This window comes from Polypterus senegalus, chromosome 14 (genome assembly GCF_016835505.1).
Source record: "Polypterus senegalus isolate Bchr_013 chromosome 14, ASM1683550v1, whole genome shotgun sequence".
Classification (NCBI taxonomy): domain Eukaryota; kingdom Metazoa; phylum Chordata; class Cladistia; order Polypteriformes; family Polypteridae; genus Polypterus; species Polypterus senegalus.
In genome coordinates this window covers 26,053,474-26,073,593 of record NC_053167.1, presented here as the reverse complement: position 1 = coordinate 26,073,593, position 20,120 = coordinate 26,053,474, and the positions used below count along the sequence as shown (strand labels likewise).

The window sequence follows — 20,120 nt, the reverse complement described above, 5'->3', positions numbered from 1 at the left end:
TTAAGATTCCATCCTCTATCATTCCCTTTGGTTGTGTTTGGAAGCTGCATATAAAACTGATCAAAATTAGCAGTTTCTAATTCCTATAATCCTGTGCTTTCTCACTCACTGACCCCCTTTTTGACTCTTAATTTATTATATTGTATCTTTCTGTTTCTTTTTGTTTCTCTAGTTAAATGCAACAAACACAAATCTTACCTGTCATTATTTTGTGTAGATAGAGCCTGAACTGTAACTTGATTTGTTTTTCATTCCCAGCCAGTGAGATTGCACTGCAGAGATAAGTGTAGTCAAGCTTACCGATAACAGGGAAACTCAATTCTCTAAAATTACAAAGTGGCTGACAGTTCTCCTTGTCTGTTATCAGCTCCTATCAAGGGCTCTAAGGGAGGCATAATCTGTCTCTCCATTTATCTGCAGAGTTTGTCAGCACCAACTGGCTGAGAAGCATAGAGTGTCACCAGTGAATCACATTTAATGGGACAAATTCAATCTTCAAACTATAATTTAATAAGGTAGAATTGTTATTAGAAATAATTAAAGTGGTATGGTCTGTGTACTGACCAAGTCCTCAGGGATGGTTACTTGGTGTGATAGACTTGGCCTGCATTGAATATACACAAAACACACAAAGAGAGAACTGAAAATCTACATAAACTTTGGAGTTTGTTTTTTTTTGTTTTTGAATAATAATCAATAAGACAGCCACCCAGGAAGATGCCATAATAATGTGAGATTTGAAAAAGAAATTTTAACTTGGTTAACACTAGAATCCCTGAAGCCTACGAAAAAAGTCATAATCCTGGGCTACCTTTATTCACATCTCTCCATCAGCCTCTTTTGTTTAGCAAATGTGTCAATCAGCACAAACAGCCTGCTATCCCATCCCCTCACCGACGCAGCTGAAGTGCTCCCACCTCAAGGCTCTTTATTGTGGCGTGACGTGCCTGGAGTTGTATAGGGTAAATAATATATCACTATTTGGAATATGTACATTTCATGCGTGTTCCACGTCTACAACAATCTGGGTAAATGAAGGATGACAGGAAATCTGAAGCAAGAAATGCTGAACACATACCTAAAACAGAAACTTTTTCCATATTATATAGTAATAATGACATGAAATGTAAAATGTGTGAAGACTTTAATCCAAACATCAAATAAACATGTATGCTTTTATTCTTGAATATAACCAAAGGAAAAAAAATCATTCAATTTACATGGCGATGTCAATGAGTTGAAAACCCAAGCTCAAATATAAATTGAAAGAAAAATGACATGTCTTCTTGGATGGTGCAGACGCAAGAACTGCTGTCTCATACTCAAAACGTTACAGGTTCAAGTCCAGGTGCTCCTAGTTTTGAGTAGTAAGCTGCTATTATTATTATTATTTCTACAATATATTAAAAACATGCATTTGATTTGAGTCTGTAACACCTGGTGTAAATTTTGGCTACTTCTAAATGTTAGGGCTTTTTTATTATTCAGTTTTATTCTGTAAGTAACGTTCACGTGGTACAATGAACTTGCCTCTCCCTTTATCTCCATTCTTTTCACAACAGCAGTGATGACCACAGTTGGTACTGCAGTTGATGCCTGCTCAGAACTATTTGTTGTAAAGAAGTTCAACTGACAACTCATATTCAAATGGCATAGGGTTTTCAAATAGTTTTCATTTTTGAATGTGTGTTTGCATGCGTGAATGAGGCAGAGACGGATTCCATTTTTTTTTAAGAAGTTACTGGAATATATCAACTCAGAGAGGGAGAGGCAAGTTCACTGTTACACGTGAATGTCACTGACAAAATAAAACTGAATAATAAAAAAAAAGCGTCAACATTTACAAGTAGCCAAAATTTACACTGGGTGTTGCAGACTCAATTCAAATGTATGTTGTTTTTTTAGTAATAATAATAATAATAGCATCTCACTACTCAAAACGAGGAGCTCCCAGACTTGAACCCACAACCTATTGATTGAGACAGCAGTTCTTACCACTGCACCATCCAAGAAGACATGTCATCTTTCTGTCATCTGACATTTGAGCTTGGGCTTTTAACTCATTGACAGCAACATGTAAATTGAATGATTTTTTTCTTTGGTTATATTCTTGAATAAAAGTGCATGTGTTTATTTGATAATTGAACTAAAGTCTTCACACATTATACTCTTTACGTTATTATAATATGGAAAAAGTTTCTGTGTTATGTATGTGTTCAGCATTTCTTACCTTGCATTTCCTGTCATCCTATATTTATCCAGATCGTTGTAGACATGGAGCACACATGAAATGTATGTATTCCAAATAACAATATATTATTTACCGTATACAACTCCAGGCACCTCACACTAAAGATAAAGAGACTTGAGCTGGGAGAACTTCAGCTGCATTGGTGGGAGGATGGGATAGCAGGATACTTGTGCTGATTGACACATTTGCAAAACAAAAGATGCTGGTGGAGAGATGCAAAGGAACAATAGAAATTATTATTTCTATTGAAAGTCACAATGGCATTTGATTAAATATTTTTGTTGGTGGTCACTTTAATTGTCCATTTTGGACCATGTGACCCCCATGTGGTGAAGTGAGTTTGGGATCCATGGTGGTGCAGAGTTTTTAAATAAAAACAGGCTTATGGCTATAGGTGCTGAGTATTTAATTGGGAGACTGCCTGTTTGCGATCTCATGTTGCCATACATGTGTACCTGGATAACACCTTCCTAGCGCTGACGAGGTGAGTAATACCACCCCAAAAAGCGAGAGGGTTCTGATGCTAATGCTATCCTCTCCTTTTATTCCCACAGCTAAGAAAAAATGCCCAAATGGGACAATTGACCCGCTGCCCACCCGAGAAACTCAAAATATAAGAATACAGTATAAGAAAGTGGTGTCAGATGCTCATCTATTAGGTCCTGTAATTCATGCAATCTGCTAGCATTGAGCCACAAACTTTTTTTTAAGCCTTTATTGGCTGTCTTTTCAGTTGTTTGATTAAATTGGGCTACCAGGGTGGTACCCCAACCTTCTTTCTATCTTCTTCTCTCTGCCTTGACTGCCCACCCAGTTGTTTCCTACATCGTGCAAGTGTGATCAGCATAATGAGGATCTTACAGGGACCATATTAAGGAAAGCAATGATGATGGGATTCCACTGATTATAACAGAGATACCAGGCCACAGAAAGTCCCGCCAACAGATCCATGACATCAAATCTACTCATTTCACATCTCACCTCTTCCACCATGATCAACACAATAGAGAATGATGATAGGAAGTCATCACAGATTGAACAATGAGAGTCAGAGTTCACATCCCAACTGAGTCAACTTATTAACAGAAGACAAATCTGAGCTTCGTGGTTCTCATTTGGATTGTTTGTTATTTTTACTGTATTAAATAGGGGTTTTTTGGACAACGCTGCATCCTCCTTTATATCCTCCAGTATGCATAATTTGTTTTGTATATGCTCATTTTCTCATTCTGCTTATTATCCCATTACATGACAGCAGATAGATCTTTCCCAGTAGCATAAGGTGCTAAGTGGTAACCAGATTGGATGACAGACAGTCTCTGAACAGAACACTCAAGCACAATACTTACTGTAAAGTATAACATGCTGAAGTAATATCACCCTATGTTGTGAACCAAAATCAGATTACTCAAAGAAAAAACTTTGGAGACACTGGGAGAAAATGAAAAATCTATCCAACTCACAACACACTTCTTCTCAACAATATTACATTCAAAAATGTATTCCCTGTGGTGGGCTGGCACCCTGCCTGGGGTTTGTTTCCTGCCTTGCGCCCTGTGTTGGCTGGAATTGGCTCCAGCAGACTCCCGTGACCCTGTAGTTAGGATATAGCGGGTTGGATAATGGATGGATGGAAGATTTATTCCTGTACTCTAGAGTACACACACAATGACCACAAGATATGTATGGGTCTTTTTAAAATTGTCAGGATAAGTGTTATGAGACTCTACTATAAAACTTCTAAAAGATCTATCTAACACTAGTGATGACTGACGCAATCAAGTTTTGATTTCCACACAGTTTTGCAAAACTGACACTGTTTGGTTATGCATGTTATTTTGCAATTGTGGATTGCAAAACTCAGTGACAGTTTTTTTGGGGTTCAAAGTTTGTTTTTGGATGGAAAAGAAGCAATAGTGCTCCCTAAATCTTTCTTCACACTCACTGTTTATCTCTATTATTTTCAACTGTTGTTGCAAAAAGCATGTAATCTGCACCACAGTGGTAATATCTTCTTTATTTATGCCTTTCGTTGACTGCAGAAGACTACAGTTCCTCTATAGGTGTGTTCACATATAATTCATTAAGCACCTATTGTGAAAGCCTATGTCTGTTTGCCTGTTCATATGAAACAATTTGGCCCCTGTGGACAATTTTGTTGAGATGTGATACACATTCTTCAAAGAAATTTGTTGATACATTTCAACTTTTGTTCAGATATTTTGAATAGATCAGGTTATACAAAGTTTTAAAATTTCAACATTTTCTATTGAAAAGCATTGGCAAATTTGTAAAATCGTCCAACTCATAAGTGAGAAATATTTTGTGCAACTGCAACTACAAATTCGTTTACCGTGTCAATTTTACTTTGAGGGTGGTTGCCTGAACTTGTATGTGTTGTATATTTGCCTGTTTTACTCGTCCATCAGCCACTTGGATGCCCAATGCAAGTGAGTCAAATGCCGGGCAAAAAGCGTGTGCACAAACAACTCACACAGCTATGCCCTTCTCCTGCAGCTTTAGGGAAGTTAACTACAGTACCATTCGTAACGTTTGGGACAAAGACACCTTTTCTCTTGATTTAACCCTCTGCTCCATGGTTTAAAATTACAAATCAAACAATTCAGGCGTGATTAAAGTGCACAAGACTTCTCTAAGGGTATTTGCATATATTTCAGTCGCACCATGTAGAAATTACAACGCCTTATCTACATGGTCTCCCATTTCAAGGCACCATAATGTTTGGGGCATAGAAATGGTTGGTATATTAAAGCAGTCATAAAGCAGTCAGCATGTAATTTAAAGTGTGTTGTGTGCTTTATTCTTAAAAACCCCTTAGGGAGGGTTGGGCTTACATGATTGCAGAAAATATAAAATATAACTAATATCAGGAAACTTGAATTGGTAAATACAAAATGCTAGGATGAAAAAAATAAAGCGTGTTTTGAGCAGAGTATGAAAGGCAGACGGGGTCTTACAAATAAAGTATAGTGTTTAAAAAAGACAGTGTGCAAGAAAAGCTGGCATGTTAATGAAACCCAATTCACCAAAAGAACATAAGCCATTAACTACCACTGAGTGTTGGATGATGAATCCCACTTAAATTTAGGTGTATTCTTTCACGTTCATGAGTTCTTATACAAAACTGTGCCTGAAGGACACTTACATAAGTTGCCCAAGCAAGTGTCAACTGTTGGAAATGAGTGACATGAAAGAGTAAAAAAATGAAATATTACCAGGTGTACTTGGTATGAAAGTTAAGTGGTAATTATGACAAACATCTAGGGAAAAATGAATGAGGAACTTGTGATTAGACAAAAATGCTGTTGAGATATAAGATGATGTGGTGGTAGAGTAGTGATGCCGTGAAGATGACTGATGAAAAGTGGAATTCTTCAAGGTGTGACAAAAAGTGTAGAAAGAAGGTGGTAAAACGATTAAGTAACTTGGAAAGACACTAAAGAGAACCGGAAAAGCATTCATGTAAGAAGCTGGATTTTTAAGGGAGTTAGGGAATAAGAAATTCTGGTGGGTAACGCAAAGCAGATAGCAAGTGGGAGGAAGAATGTAGTAGGTGTGAATTCCCTGAAAAATGCTAAAGGGAACATCATAATTTAGAGTAATGGAATAAAGAACACCTGGAAGAACTGGATGAATGGTGAAAAGGAATTGGTTAATGAAACTGGTTATGAAATGTCCTTGTTGTAGTTTCTAAAAAAATAGCTGGTTACAGATTTACTAAAGAAAGCAACTTCACTGTGAGATAATCAAGTATTCCTATACACTGGAAATGTAGTGGGCTTATTTAAGTGTACAAAGGAAAGGTTCATCCATTGGAGCCAGTGTCTTATTACTGATAGTATCAGTCCTTTGCGGTAGAAAATGAAGATGGATAAAAAAGTGCTGAGGAAAACATCTGGACTGCAACAGCACATCAAAATGTAGGGACATTTAAGAAAGCAGCATAGCTGGTTTGAGATATGATTATAATGTGAAGACTCAGACACACTGGCTCCTCTCAAAACAAAAGCCATTAGAGCTCAAAGAAAATCACCCTGCTTTAACAATAACTCTCACACTCTTAAATAAAAATGCCACAAAGCAGAGCATAGATGTAAAGCAATGAAATTAGATGTCTTCAAAACAGCCAGACAGTGGTAAAGGTATAAAAAGGCCTTTGTCTGTCCCACTCTGAATGCTATTTCAGTCTAATAGATACAAACTTGAATAAAAAAAATATTTGCCATGCAACTTCAGTCTGGCCTTATACGTTACATTTTATTGGAAATGAGAAGTTGTAGTTTGGCTTTCACACTGGTCACAGCTAATAAACTACACTAACTTATGTTGTCAATGACTTTTTAAGGCCTAGTGATGAATAAAAAAACATTTTTATGCTGCTAGATTTCGACACACTTTTTGATACCACTGGTCATCCTATTGTATTACACAGGCTTGAAAATTCTGTTGGGAATAATCATTCTTATCAAATCAAGATCACTTTCATAAGAACTATGATAATCATATTCTGTACACATTTGAATGTTAGATATGGGGAACCTCAGGACTCAGTATTTGAACCTTTTTTGAAGCCACTAGGAGATATTGTTAGAAAAATATACCGTATATACTCACGTATAAGTCACGTCTTGAAACCCAAAAAATTGATCATAAAATCAGACCCTGACTTATACGCCCGTTCAAAAATGCAACACTTACATTTTTTTTTTTTACATTTTCTTGCCTCCTCCAAACTCGCATCAGTTTCTCAGAAGCATCAAATTTTGTTGCAGCAGCACAGTTACCAATTTCTTTTGCTACTTCAATGACATTTAATTTAAAACCAGCTTCATATTCTCTTCTGATCAAATGCCCCATCGTAGATGATGGATGCTCTTAAGATAAAGGTGTATGAGGGTTTGAGATACAAAAAGCACAGATCAGCACAAACGTCGCTTCAGAATAGTTCGGGTATTACTGTGTGGTCACGTTGGCACAATCCATAGAGAAAAGAAGGCAGTGTGCTCTGTGGTTACTCTCTCAGGTGGGTGTTAGCATATAATAATCTCTTGGACCAATAGCATGAGTTTTCTGCATTCGACTTATACGACCGACATTATAAAATAACAGAACTTATATGGTTAAATCAAGTCCCGACTTATCCACAAGTATACACAGTAATATTAATTTTTACTCATTTGCAAATGGTAATAAATTATTTCAGCTGTTCAGCCGAAACAGTACTTCTCCTACTGTGTACTTAATTAATTTTGTAAATAAATTAGAAGATTGTATGAGAGATAACAATTTGTCTTTAAGTACAGAAAAACAAAAGTGGTCCTGAATATGTTTTGAAAACCTTTTCCTTCTTTTGGCATCATTCGTTAGTGTTTAATTATTTTTTTCTTATTACTATTATTATTTACTCAGATATATTTCTTTATTGTGATGCCGTTTCGTTTGCTGTTTTTTAAAGCCATTTTTGAGTTATTTTTCTGTGCTCGAAGCAATGCTGTTGATGACAGCAATGACATCCATTGACTAGCACATAATCTGTTGCTGTTATGTGTATTATGGTTAAGATGGCAGTGCCCGATACCTGATATCCAATCTTTTGAATCAACTAAAAAACAAATTAAAGCATTTGTGAATTTATTTGTAGTAGAGAACAGAAATTGTAGTTTTGGTTAGGACCTTTTTTGAACTTGTTTTTTGGTTCAGTTGTTAGTTTTTTTGTTTTTGGCATGTGCCTTTTCCTGTTTACTATTCTTAGCATGATTGATAAAGGCTTAAGCCAATGTCACATTTTGTGACTTCTAGTCTTTGGGTATAACACACTTGCTTGCTACAGTTTCTGATCATGTCTCTGGACCATGACAATTTAAACATCTGAGAATCGCTCTATGTGCCATATTCAGTGACTGCCTGAAGACCTTCCAGCACAATCATGCATGCCTTTTTTGTAAGAGCCAATAGCGGGCTGCCTGACAGAGTCTGAAAGTATGCTGTATGAAAGTTTAGCAGGCACAGTGAGTTCAGCCACAATCTCTGCCCTGGTTTTTATTTTCTCCATTCTGTCATTCTACGTACAGTACATGACACATCAGACAGACCGGCTTCTCTTTTGTTTTTAAGTTCTAAAACACCCATGGTTCTTTATTTCTTGACACTGCATTATATGGATTGTGCATCCAGATGTGCATTCACTGGTTGTTAGCTCTCATGTACACACAGAGCCCACAGATATGACAGAAAACAAAATCAAACCTGTTTTATTTTGTCTGGGTGAGGCACAGACTTGTTGGAAATGAGTTACTGGGTATGTTAGACTACACCACTGGCCTTCATGGGAGCTGCTTCTGAATAGTTAAGGTTATGTAAGTGAAGTCTATGATTGAAAATCACTGGAAAAGTAATCTAACGTGATATGGTCTAACATTTTAACATGCCGACAGTATTTTAATTTTTTATTCAGAAACATTTTTGACAACATCTTCAATAGTCTGCTGCCATCTTAAAGTGTGATGGTATGGTGATGTGTGTGTCCAAAGAACCGAATGGTGGCAGTCGTGGTAAGAATCACACTCAAAATGACAATGCAATGGCACCAGAATTTAATAGCAAAGTAAAAGCTAATATTAAAATGCAAAAAACAGAGAATTTTACACAAGACTTCAGATTTATGACAGCACCAGTAGTACGTGGCCAGTGTCTATGGCTTGCTCTTTTGTTAGTTGTACCGCCACTCCAAAAACAAGAGCAGGAAGAACATTAACTCATTGCTACCAGTTAGACATCACACTATCTCTGGTAAGTGTCTGTTCTTTTCAACCACAGTGGTTTAATAAATGGAGATGGCTGTATTATGATGAGTAGATGAACTGTGTTTTTTGTTTTGCAAATTTCAAAGCTGTGCAGAAAGAACTAGTGGCTACAGATCTGCATGGGTAGAGGAGCTGGCATTTATTGGAAAGGGAATTTTTCCATCTGGTGCAAGACTTTAAAATTATGTTTTTACAAGTAACTACAAGTTGACAGAAACGCTGTTTGAACACCTGCTGGGTTACAGCAAATGCCAATATGCAGGACATTCAAAACAAATTGCCTGCAACAAATACTTAAACGTGTTCCTCCAGCTAGCACAAAAAAAAAAACAAAAAAAAATCCATCCATCCCATCCATCCATTATCCATCCTGCTATATCCTAACTACAGGGTCACAGGGGGTCTGCTGGAGCCAATCCCAGCCAACACAGGGCGCAAGGCAGGAACAAACCCCAGGCAGTGCGCCAGCCCACTGCAGGGGGCTCACACACACACCCACACACCAAGCACACACTAGGAACAATTTAGGATCACCAATGCACCTAACCTGCATGTCTTTGGACTGTGGGAGGAAACCCACGCAGAAACGGGGAGAACATGCAAGCTCCACGTAGTGAGGACCAGGGAAGCAAACCCGGGTCTCCTTACTGCGAGGCAGTAGCGCTACCACTGGGCGACCGTGCTGCCCAAAAAAAATCCCCTATTGCACTTGTAATTCAAAGTAAATTTGTCTTTTACTCTACTGATTGTTTCCTGTTCTTCCAGAATACTTAAAATTCATCAGCAATCCAACTAACAGTCTCTCTTGGAATTGCTAACAAATTTCTGCTATTGCTCTTTAGTGTGTCAGCATGTTGCTCTGAATCTCTCAAACAGTGATGCTGCTCATGAGGCTAAGAGCCCGAGGCAGTAATTGCAGCCAATTAACTGTTTGAACTTTGTGTCTAATTCAGAGATTACACACTTTGCTGCAAAGAAACCAAGCAGACACAGTTCTTTATTAAAATCTATAAAGAGAAATGCCCTTCTTTTCATTTGTTCATTTTTTATAGCTGCTAATTCCAGTACAAAGCTGTAAGGCAGAAACCAGCTCTGGTCATGTCATCAGACCATCATAATTTATTTTAATATTAATAAAAAATTATATTGCTTAGCTGTTTAGTTATGCTGAAGAAATACACTTCATGAGTTGATACCTTATATTAGGGGGCTCGTTTTTGATCATTTTCTTAAAGAGATCCAGAATACAGAGCTGAAATAATTTAAGTAAATATATCAAGATTAGGGCAGAATGGCAGGACATCTGCTTCACTACAACAGGAATCAGGGCTTGAGTTCCTGTCTGTGTTGTACTGTCTTGTTCACTATGAGTTTGTATCCTTGGACATACCAGAACAATGCATGAATATATTAAAATGTGCCAAGCAGTTATATAGGAATAATGTATTTTTTTCTTTTTAACATTATTTTCATCTTGATTTTCATTCTACTTTTCTAGATGTTCTAATTGTATAAATAATCCATTATTTACTAATTAGTGGGTCTGATGCTAAAAAAGTTGCAGCCTTTGATTATTCAGTGTTGTTTGCCAGCGTGTCTGCTCTGCTCATTTTTAATTGTCATTAATAAGATGCAACAAAGGGGAAAAACTGCACAGAGAAAGGGCAAAATATAATGAAATCAACAAAAGAGAGTTAAGCATTTAAATCTAGGGCGAAAGCAGAAATATTTCTAAATGTCTTATAAATGTAAAATTAGAATAAAAGAAAAATAATACCAGCTAATTCAATGAGCTCAGTGTTATCAGGTGTTGTCACTGATTAGGAATCTGTTTGGAACAAAAACCTGCAGCCACAGTGTGCTCCCAGGACCGAGTTTGGGAAACACTGCTTTAATGTTTAGGAAAAACAATAGCAGCCCCTTACAGAATTGGTTACTGGGATGAGCTCTGAATACTTAACCATGACTTTGTAATTGAAAAAGTGGGCTCAATAAATCTACTATATAATAAAACCCCAAGGTCTGTGTGTGTGTGTGTGTGTGTGTCCGTCTGTTCCTATGAGCAATCTGATTGGTTAGATAGATAGATAGATAGATAGATAGATAGATAGATAGATAGATAGATAGATAGATAGATAGATAGATTATTAATCCCACAGTACAAAACCTGCCGACTAAAAGTTTGGCCAGTTTGGCTTCAGTGATGCAATTCAAATAAAGTGCGACCTACGAGGTGGAAAAAAGGGGCAGGTGGAACCCTGAGACCGGAGGTATCAGAGTAGACAGGATGTGAGCAAGGCACCTTGAAATGACACAGTCTGAGAAGCCAGCTTTATGGAAATGCACTCAATAGAGACTGCTGGACAGGAGAGGTTCATACACAAGAGGATGCCAAGGAAATGCATTGAAGGTGCAGGAGATAGCAAATATTTTTAAATGTAATCTATTACATGTAACATGGCTAGTAGACGAATATTTCAGCTTAAATATGCATTCCATTCTTGAATGGGATGTAAGGCCATCCCAGTAAGCACTTACTCACAGTAGGTTAATTCAGAAACATCCTTCCAAAGTCTTCCAAATCCAGCGTTACATGGCTTGATATGAATGTGTGTCAAATTTAAAGCCTGCAGATGCTGAATGTGGTTGCCTCTCGGGGAGTCATCAAGGAAACGTAGGAAGTGGTGACTAATTACACAACTTTTCTTATTACACCACAAAAGTATCATGAAATCACCACATTCTAGTAGCCAATCAATGCAGATCTCTATAGCTATGAAGTCTATGAAGACTTCAGCCTAAATTCTGGCCTCTTTTTTTTTTTTGAACAAATCATTGTGATATTGAAAGGCCTCTCCTCCATTTGCACACACAACTGCTCCTTTACTTCACAGCTTCTAGGTATTATATACATTATACTTTCAGTTCACTCCTCATTGGCTGTCAACACTCGCACATACAAATCCACTTTGACTGGTGACTTACTATGATAAAAATAAACAAGACTAGTTGTGTTACGGGGAACTACAGAATACAGTGACTAAGCCCCTGGGGTTGTCACACTACACACCTCATGGTCTAGCTGTAATTTTTGTAAGATTATGTAAATGAAGACTTCAACTGAAAACTTTTGGAAATTCCATGTAATGTGAAACCAGCCTAATACCATACTCACAATACATAACTTTCAACTTCAAAAGATTGCTGAACTGCAAGAATTACATGATATTCATTTAGTGGTAAGTTGTCTTCTTGTCATATTGGTGTGTTTATTATGCAGTAAGGTGCAGACAAGGCTCATAATTGGAAGATCTTTCCACCAACAAAAAGTGTCCAATTCTGAAACTCCATTGTCTTGAAAAAACACGAGGCGTGATTGTGTGTTTTCATGTGACTTTTTTCCAATATGAAGCTAAAAGAGCAGCTGCTTCTTACCCCTTCGGCTATTGCTCATCAGTGATCTTAAACTTGTCATAGGTCTGCTTGCTACTTGCTTCTGAGTCAGAGGTTTGCTGTTTTTCAACTGCAGTTACGGCAAGTTGCCACAGTACAATTGTCTAAAATCGGATGGAACGTGGTCAGATTCCATCAAAAAAAAAAATGAGCCAGGGATCCTAATGTTCTCAAAATGTCCTTCAAAATTGATACCATTTTGAAGAAACTGTTTATCCTATTAATCTGTGTGTTTTCTTGCCTGAAGAAGGGCCCAGAGTTGCCTCGGAAGCTTGCATATTGTAATCTTTTTAGTTAGCCAATTAAAAGGTGTCATTTTGCTTGGCCTTTTAAATGAATAAATTATATTTCCTCAGTAGGTTCATTATTCGTTTTTATGTTATTTAGAATTTGAATATAGTATTTTGAACCATCCAATAAAAATTAACTGAACATTAATCCCAGTAGTTTATTATTTTTTGAATTTTGATAATAAACAGCTGCATAATGCAGCAAAGCCTCCATGTTGCATGGGACTGAGGAGCAGCTGGCTGCTGTGTTGGCTTGCCAAAGCCAAATCATTACGCACTAAAAGAACTCTTATTTGATTGTGTTTCATTTTGTTAGACCAAAGGCCCCAGCTCATCCTCTGATGTATAATTTACAGTTTAAGCGTTCTTCTCCAGACATTCCGCGAGGGCTTATCTGATAGCAGCTCAGCTCTCTGGTGTGCTGACGGGACAAAACGAGTCACACGTTTTTAATTATATTAGAACGGGCAGCAGCATTTCTCCATTCAACACTTCCCTTCTTGTACTCAGGCACATCCCTGAGCTCACAATGCCTGACAGACAAATACTTGGTAATTATTTTATACTCACTCATTTGTTAGTAATAGACTGAAATTCTAACGCAAGCATCTCAAATTAACTGCTATGCATCTTTAGAGATAGGATAGACTTTCCAACACTACTGAATTCACAAACTGCATGAGACCCCCACACACACACACTCAAACATATGCATATCATATATTTTATGATCATCAAAACACTGGAGAATGAAGATACTTTGCATGCTGGTCTAATATGTAAGTAACAATTTCATTACACTCTAAACTCGTGACAATATGACCAGCATTTGAAGATGTGTCTTTACTACGACTTTTAAAAGCATTTTCATACCTTTAATATTAAGTCTTTATGAGCTGTTGGGTTGAGTGGTGAAGAATAATCTTAAAGATCCTTGATGAGCTTTGATTGCTGGCAGGGGTGTGCTAGTATATGATTAGTTTCCTGGATTATTCTTTTGTGCGTGGCATTGTCTAATTAGCTGAGCAAAGCCGCATTCCAGCTTTCATGAAAGGCACATTAATCATTTGCTACGTTCTCTTAGAGAAGCAGTAACTGAGTTTGTTTAATCTATCTCGTAATGAAACAGAGAGGCAGTGACAAGACTGCTGACCACTGACCCTGTACTGCTGCATTGTGAGTCCTTAAATGGCAGCCAGCTTCCAAAATAAACCCTAACCCCCCTCCCGCTGCGACAAATGTCTGTCTTTGAATCTGTCTGAATCTTGAGTACGCAGCAGGTGAGGTGTCTTGACTTTTGTAAAGCGGTGGGGGGTGGTGGGTGCATCAGAAGAAGCATTGATCTGCACTAGAATGCTGGGCAACAGCTTTCAAAGCACTGCTGATCTATGATTCAATGTAGGAGATGCTTATGTCAATTTATTTATTGGTTACACCTCACTGGAAGGACTGGGCTGATCCTGGTCACCACATTATAACCACATAATCAAGGTTATGTGTTTACAGTCACTAATCATAGCATTGGAGAGTGACAATGTGTTGCATACTGATTAACACTTGCCAGCAAGAATTAACAACAATGACAATGAGTCTTAGTTGACAAAAACATGATTAAGTAAATAATATAACTTGGAAGCGATAAAGTAAAAAAAAAATATGATTGAATGTACTGCAAAATTGACCATGGCAAGTCCACTTCATGGAGGTCAAAATCCACTGACTAGATGGAATCTATATCTTACTGAAGAATCAAGGCAATATCCATCCATCCATGCTCTGGGGCATTTTTTCTTTTCCCACCACCTTCTCCAACTCCTCCAGGGGGATACAGAGGCATTCCTAGGCCAGCTGAGAAATACAGTCTATCCAAAACATCCTGGGTCTGCCCCAAGGTCTTCTTTCCAGGGAAGTGTCCAGGAGGCATCCCAATAAACTGCCCAAAGACCGGTTGGGGTTTGCATATGCCAATGATTCTAGGTCCCTGGTATGGTCATCCAAGGTGAATTATCCTAAGTGAGGGACCAGACTAAATGTGGTTCAATTAACCTTTATGAAAAGTTTTACCAAGAACCCAGTAGCATCTGGAAAAGGCGACCTGGGGCTCTGCCCAGGAGCCAAGCCTGAGGAAGAGCTCATTGGCAAGTGCATCAAGGTAATATATCATTCATATTTATATTGAAAAAGATGACATTTGATTTCAATGTGTCTGATAGTACTTAAAATTACAACTAACAAACATCTCAAGCTATCATGCAATCAACATTGGATGCACTGGGCCTTTTCAAGATTAGCCTTGGGCTAATAGATGTTTTCTCAGTTCTCAAGAAACATACTAGCAAAAACTAAACTTACCTGCAGCAAAAATCCACAGCATAAGTAGGGTAACAAGACAGATTATATGCATAGTCTAGCAATATAGCTAAGACCGATATGCAGCCTTTCAGGAATATTCCTCTAGTAGTATAGCATAACAGTAGCATAGTGTAGCAGTCATAATTCAAGCAAGCGCAGTTATGATGGTAGATAGGTGGGCCATTATACCAGTCTTTTGGTTACATACTGCTATAAGTTTGGCCAGTACACCGGCCTGCCAGGTTCAAAGGGTTAAAGTGAAGATCTCAAGATAGAAGGTGGAGCCTAAGGCCACATCAAGAAACGAGCCAAAACTACAGTCAGTGTGAAGTTCTATGTCAGATGCCAGGAACCAACCATTCGACTGTCTGTAAAATAAGTTCTGGCAGTCACAGCTGTAAAATGATGTGCCAGGGACAGAAGACAAACCAGCATATGGTTTTCTTTTAATTGGGGTATAATAGAAGTTAAATTATAGAATTGTACATTACCAGTGACAATTTACAATATTTTTAAATATCTACTGTATTAATATTTGTACTACTGTCATGTACAGGTATCTGTTTGAAGTTATGTGTATTTTACATTTTATTCTTGTTTTTGTTAATTTCAAATTATTATTTTCATGTTTACATGTTATTTATTTATTTACAGGAGGTTCTGTCCTAGATGATGTCTGTACTAGCTGTCTCTTTCCATTTTGTTTAATAAAATACCCAGTGAGGCTTATGCAGCATTTTGGTCACAGAAGCCCAGTTGTTTTTCGCCATTGGTATATATTTCCTTTCCCGATGACCATCTGAAACTGAGTATAATTACCTAATTTGATTATTGCCTTTCTTTGCTTCCACCTTGAATTTTACATTGTATTGAAAGGTGCTATATAAATAAATGTTATTATTTTCTTTGGTTTCATTTTTGATGTTGTAACTGTGTACTGTCTCTTTATATATAGTTATGCTTCATGTCCGTTGTGGGTGGAGCCCTAAGAGGCTGTTTTACATTTTGAACACGATATACTGTATGTGTTGAATTGTATCTCATTGAGCCTATCAGAACACAATATACAGTGTATGACAGAACTTGAATCTCAGTATACAGCAGCTAGTTATATTCTATAGTGTTGATATCTAGTGGATAACAGAATTTTTTTTTTTCAGTAGCAACTGGTTGCAAAAAGTAGTGCTATAAATACACAGACAGTCCACAGTTATGTCATTGTGAGAAAGATGAAAAGCTGCTGATATTTTGAAACAACTAGATTTGTTGCAAGATGAATATTTTGATTATAATGACAGTGATTCAGATAGTAACAATCAATTGTTTGATGTGAAACCTGTAGGTTCTGGTACTGATGTGGATATCCGCCCCGACTGCATTTCTTTATCATAAGGCATTCGATTTGTCACGACTGTCAGGACAGCACTATATGGACATTCAGCCACCCTTTGACTGCAGACAGTCATTAACTATCAAATGTGTTGCATGTAACAAGTGTGGACAGTTCAAAAGAATCGTGTTATATTTGTGGCACATGTGCTTCAAGTGTGTGGTGCCATACGTCTAGAACTCTCATTCAAATACAGACTTTTAGTCGTGGTCCTAGTCAAACTAAATTAATTATGAGTTTCTTTACATTCTAGCAGAGTTACTGTTAATAATGAAACAGTTGATTTGTGATACATTTCTTTCCTTTTTTTTAATTTTTGATTGAGTTTATTATTTATCATATATGCGTAGACCACTGCAGCATCCTAGTAATAAATAGTTCAGCAGTCAATGTATTAAACTGGTTAAGAAGGCTCAGGACTTGGGAATCATTCCTTTATAAGTTTTCAGTTTTTGTCCTTGGATTTTCTGTTTTTTTTTAAATCATTCACTTTGCATTAAGGATTCTGACTACTTGGACTGTGCTTTGAATGTCTTTCATGTGAATTACATTTTCGGCAACTCTTTTTTTTCCATTTTTCTGCTCCTTTACTTGTTTTTTGTTAACACTAGAATCCCTGAAGCCAATGAAAATCTCGTAATCCCAGGCCACCTTAAATTCCTTCGCACCTCTCCATTAGTGTCTTTTGTTTTGCAAATGTGTCGATCAGCACAAACAGCCTGCTATCCCATCCCCCACTGGCACAGGTCAAATTGCACAGAAGATTCTCAGAGCTCAAGCCTGTTTATCTGGGTGTGAGGTGCCTGGAAATGTATAAGGTAAATAATATATCGTTACTTGGAATACATACATGTCACGTATGTTCCATGTCTACAACGATCTATGTAAATGTAGGATGACAGAAAATGTGAGGCAGGAGTTGTTGAACATATAACTAAAACAGAATTATTTTTCATGTTTTAGTAATAATTGACAAAATGAAGACATGAAGTGTATAACGAGTGAAGACTGAAGTCCAAATATCAAAAAACCCTTTCACAAAAGGTACAAGTATAATAAAACAAGTGTGCTTTTATTTAAAGATATAATTGAAGAAAAAGAATTTGGGTACAAAGTAGGTATGTCCAATGGTTGGTGCAGCGTTTGATTCCCAGGTCCTCCAACATTTACCATTTTGAGTAGTGAGCTGCTATTTTATTTACTATTATACAATAAAAACAAACATTTGATTTGAAACTGTAACAGGTGGTGTAAATTTATGGTACTTGTAAAAGTGTTTTTTTTTATTATTCAGCTTTATTCTCTCAGTCACATTCACGCTCCCCATGATTTGACGCTGCTAGTTTTCAAATAAAGACATGCCATACTGTAACAGAAGTTAACTCAGATGAGGAAGAGGGCTCTACATCAGAGAGAGACAACAGAAGTCCTCCCTGCAAGAAACGTCCAGTCATACATAAGAACAATGAATCCAGTGAATCTGACACACACATGTCCTTCAACGAAACAGCATGGCTTACAGAGTTTGCCAAGGTATCTTCCAAATTCCTGTTTATGATTATGTTTTGTGATGGTCTTAATATAAAAAAATGTATATGTTACTTATATAAAAGCCAGATTGAATGTTATTTACCTTGATTTATTTACTTATCTTCCTATAGTATAAAGTCACAAGTAGACAGCAGAGCTTCCTTTTTTTGATCGAAACAGGCATGCTCACAAAGCACATGTGCAATTCTACTTCAGTACACAAAAGACTTCAGCTGCAGGTGGAAACTCCTGTCGCCCTTTACGTAACTGTTGTTACGGTTCTGCCTTTGTCCAGAAGTGATTTCATCAGCTTTATGACCTTAGTCTCAGAAAATCTTTCTACCATGGGATGACTGGGATGTTTTCCTGAATAAGGAGTGGCTATTGCATCTTCCAGTTGGGGGAAAGGCCCATTTTAGAGATTAGGCCTAGATTTTAGGAGGCAAGGCTTCATTTGTCATGTTCAGTTCAGATGCTAGTGGTAGGAAAGCCTGAGGCTCCAGTTGGAAGTTTAGGCCTCCTTTTTGCTTTTTTTGTGTATTTGTATATTTTGAACCCAACGTAACACTGCATTCGATCTATGGAAAGACAAAAATAAAGCCTTCACAGGTGTCATGATTGACATTTTCTAAATATCTAAATTATGTTACGCATGTTTTGGGGGGTTTTCATACACAGAGAATTTATTTCTGACGTTAGTTTATTGATTAGAAATTTTATTTAAAAGTTAATATTTTTTAATGTCGGGATCAATGTCAGTTTGTTTTGCCTCTGTTTTCGGGTTTTCATGTTACATGTTTCCATAGAAATCAACTTCATAATGCATTTGGGCAGTGCGGCAACTGGTTTACTAAAGTGCCGGTGATCTCCCAAGCTGTTCCTCAATATCTGAAATTGGATAAAATCTACTACCTTTTGTTTGTGATGTTCATGTTTTTTTGGCACTTAACTTCCTATTTATTCGTTTTTGACATTGAATTCTGGTGAGCGTTTTGAGCTTTGCTGATTGTGTTTCTGAGTTTCAGTTATGACCTGCACATCACTTCTTCAACTACTTCTTTTGTCCAAGTCTTTTCCCTTAAAAACATTTCACTGACTTCCTCCAGTCAGTACAACTGGCAATTCAACTTAAGGAAATATTTTTTACTGTAGAGCCACTGACTGCCAATGGATGATGGCACTTTTGATACTTCATTATAGTTTGCCCTTTAGACTTTCACATCGTCACAGTTTGCAGAAAATAACATGGTTTGAATTGAACAATAATTTGTAGGGTGACTTTAAGTTTTCATTATCTGTATACAACTCTATAACAGATGCACTCCAGCCCCATTTCTAAAGTATTACTAAAATATGCCTCTGTTTTCCCACCACATTCTAAGGGATGAAGAGGTATATGTTAATAACAGCAGGGATAAGACAAATTTGTATTAAATTGATTGAGGTATACTTACACAGGCACAACACATGAAGACGATGCAGAAGGACTCCATCACCCCTCCAATTCCAACAACCCAGGTGAGACGCAGAAACAAGATCACTCCAAAGATGTTCTGCAGACAGGGCAGATAGACACCCATGAAGGTGCCCATTCGAGGAGCCTGCAAAAGAGGGAGAAAGGCTGTTAATCCCAAACATACAGAAGTAAATACATTATGCTTGGCCTAGAATTTAAGGAATTTAATTTGGAATATTCTTATCATGACAGGAGAATTAAAATACGCAGTTTGATAAGTTGTACTCTATATCAAACAGTGATACCTAGAAAAAACTTCACTATTTTTCTCGATGCATGCTCAATAATCCAGGTAAGGAAATTCTAGAAAGTTTCAGTTCATCTGGACATAGTTCTTTAACAGGGAGATACGTTACATCACTCATCCAAGTGACTTCCTCAGTCTCAGTTGACTGCAGGTTTCTCCAACCTTATTAACAGTACCTTAGGTGCACATCCTGGACAGGGAGAAATGCTGGTTTGAGCGAGGAGTCAAGGAGGCCATTTACGTGAAAAAGGAACGACCATCTCTGAA

General features: G+C 37.3%; 1 protein-coding gene across 2 annotated transcripts in view; it reads right to left on the bottom strand.

Annotated features, from left to right (window-relative positions):
• The window catches only part of slc12a5a (solute carrier family 12 member 5a), an 820,727-nt gene that overhangs the window by 118,307 nt on the left and 682,300 nt on the right, over nucleotides 1–20,120 (bottom strand). For both annotated transcript variants that reach the window (XM_039735849.1, XM_039735850.1), the window contains exon 4: nucleotides 19,545–19,691. In XM_039735849.1, the coding sequence (XP_039591783.1) occupies nucleotides 19,545–19,691 (147 nt within the window). The remainder of the gene's footprint in view (nucleotides 1–19,544; nucleotides 19,692–20,120) is intronic.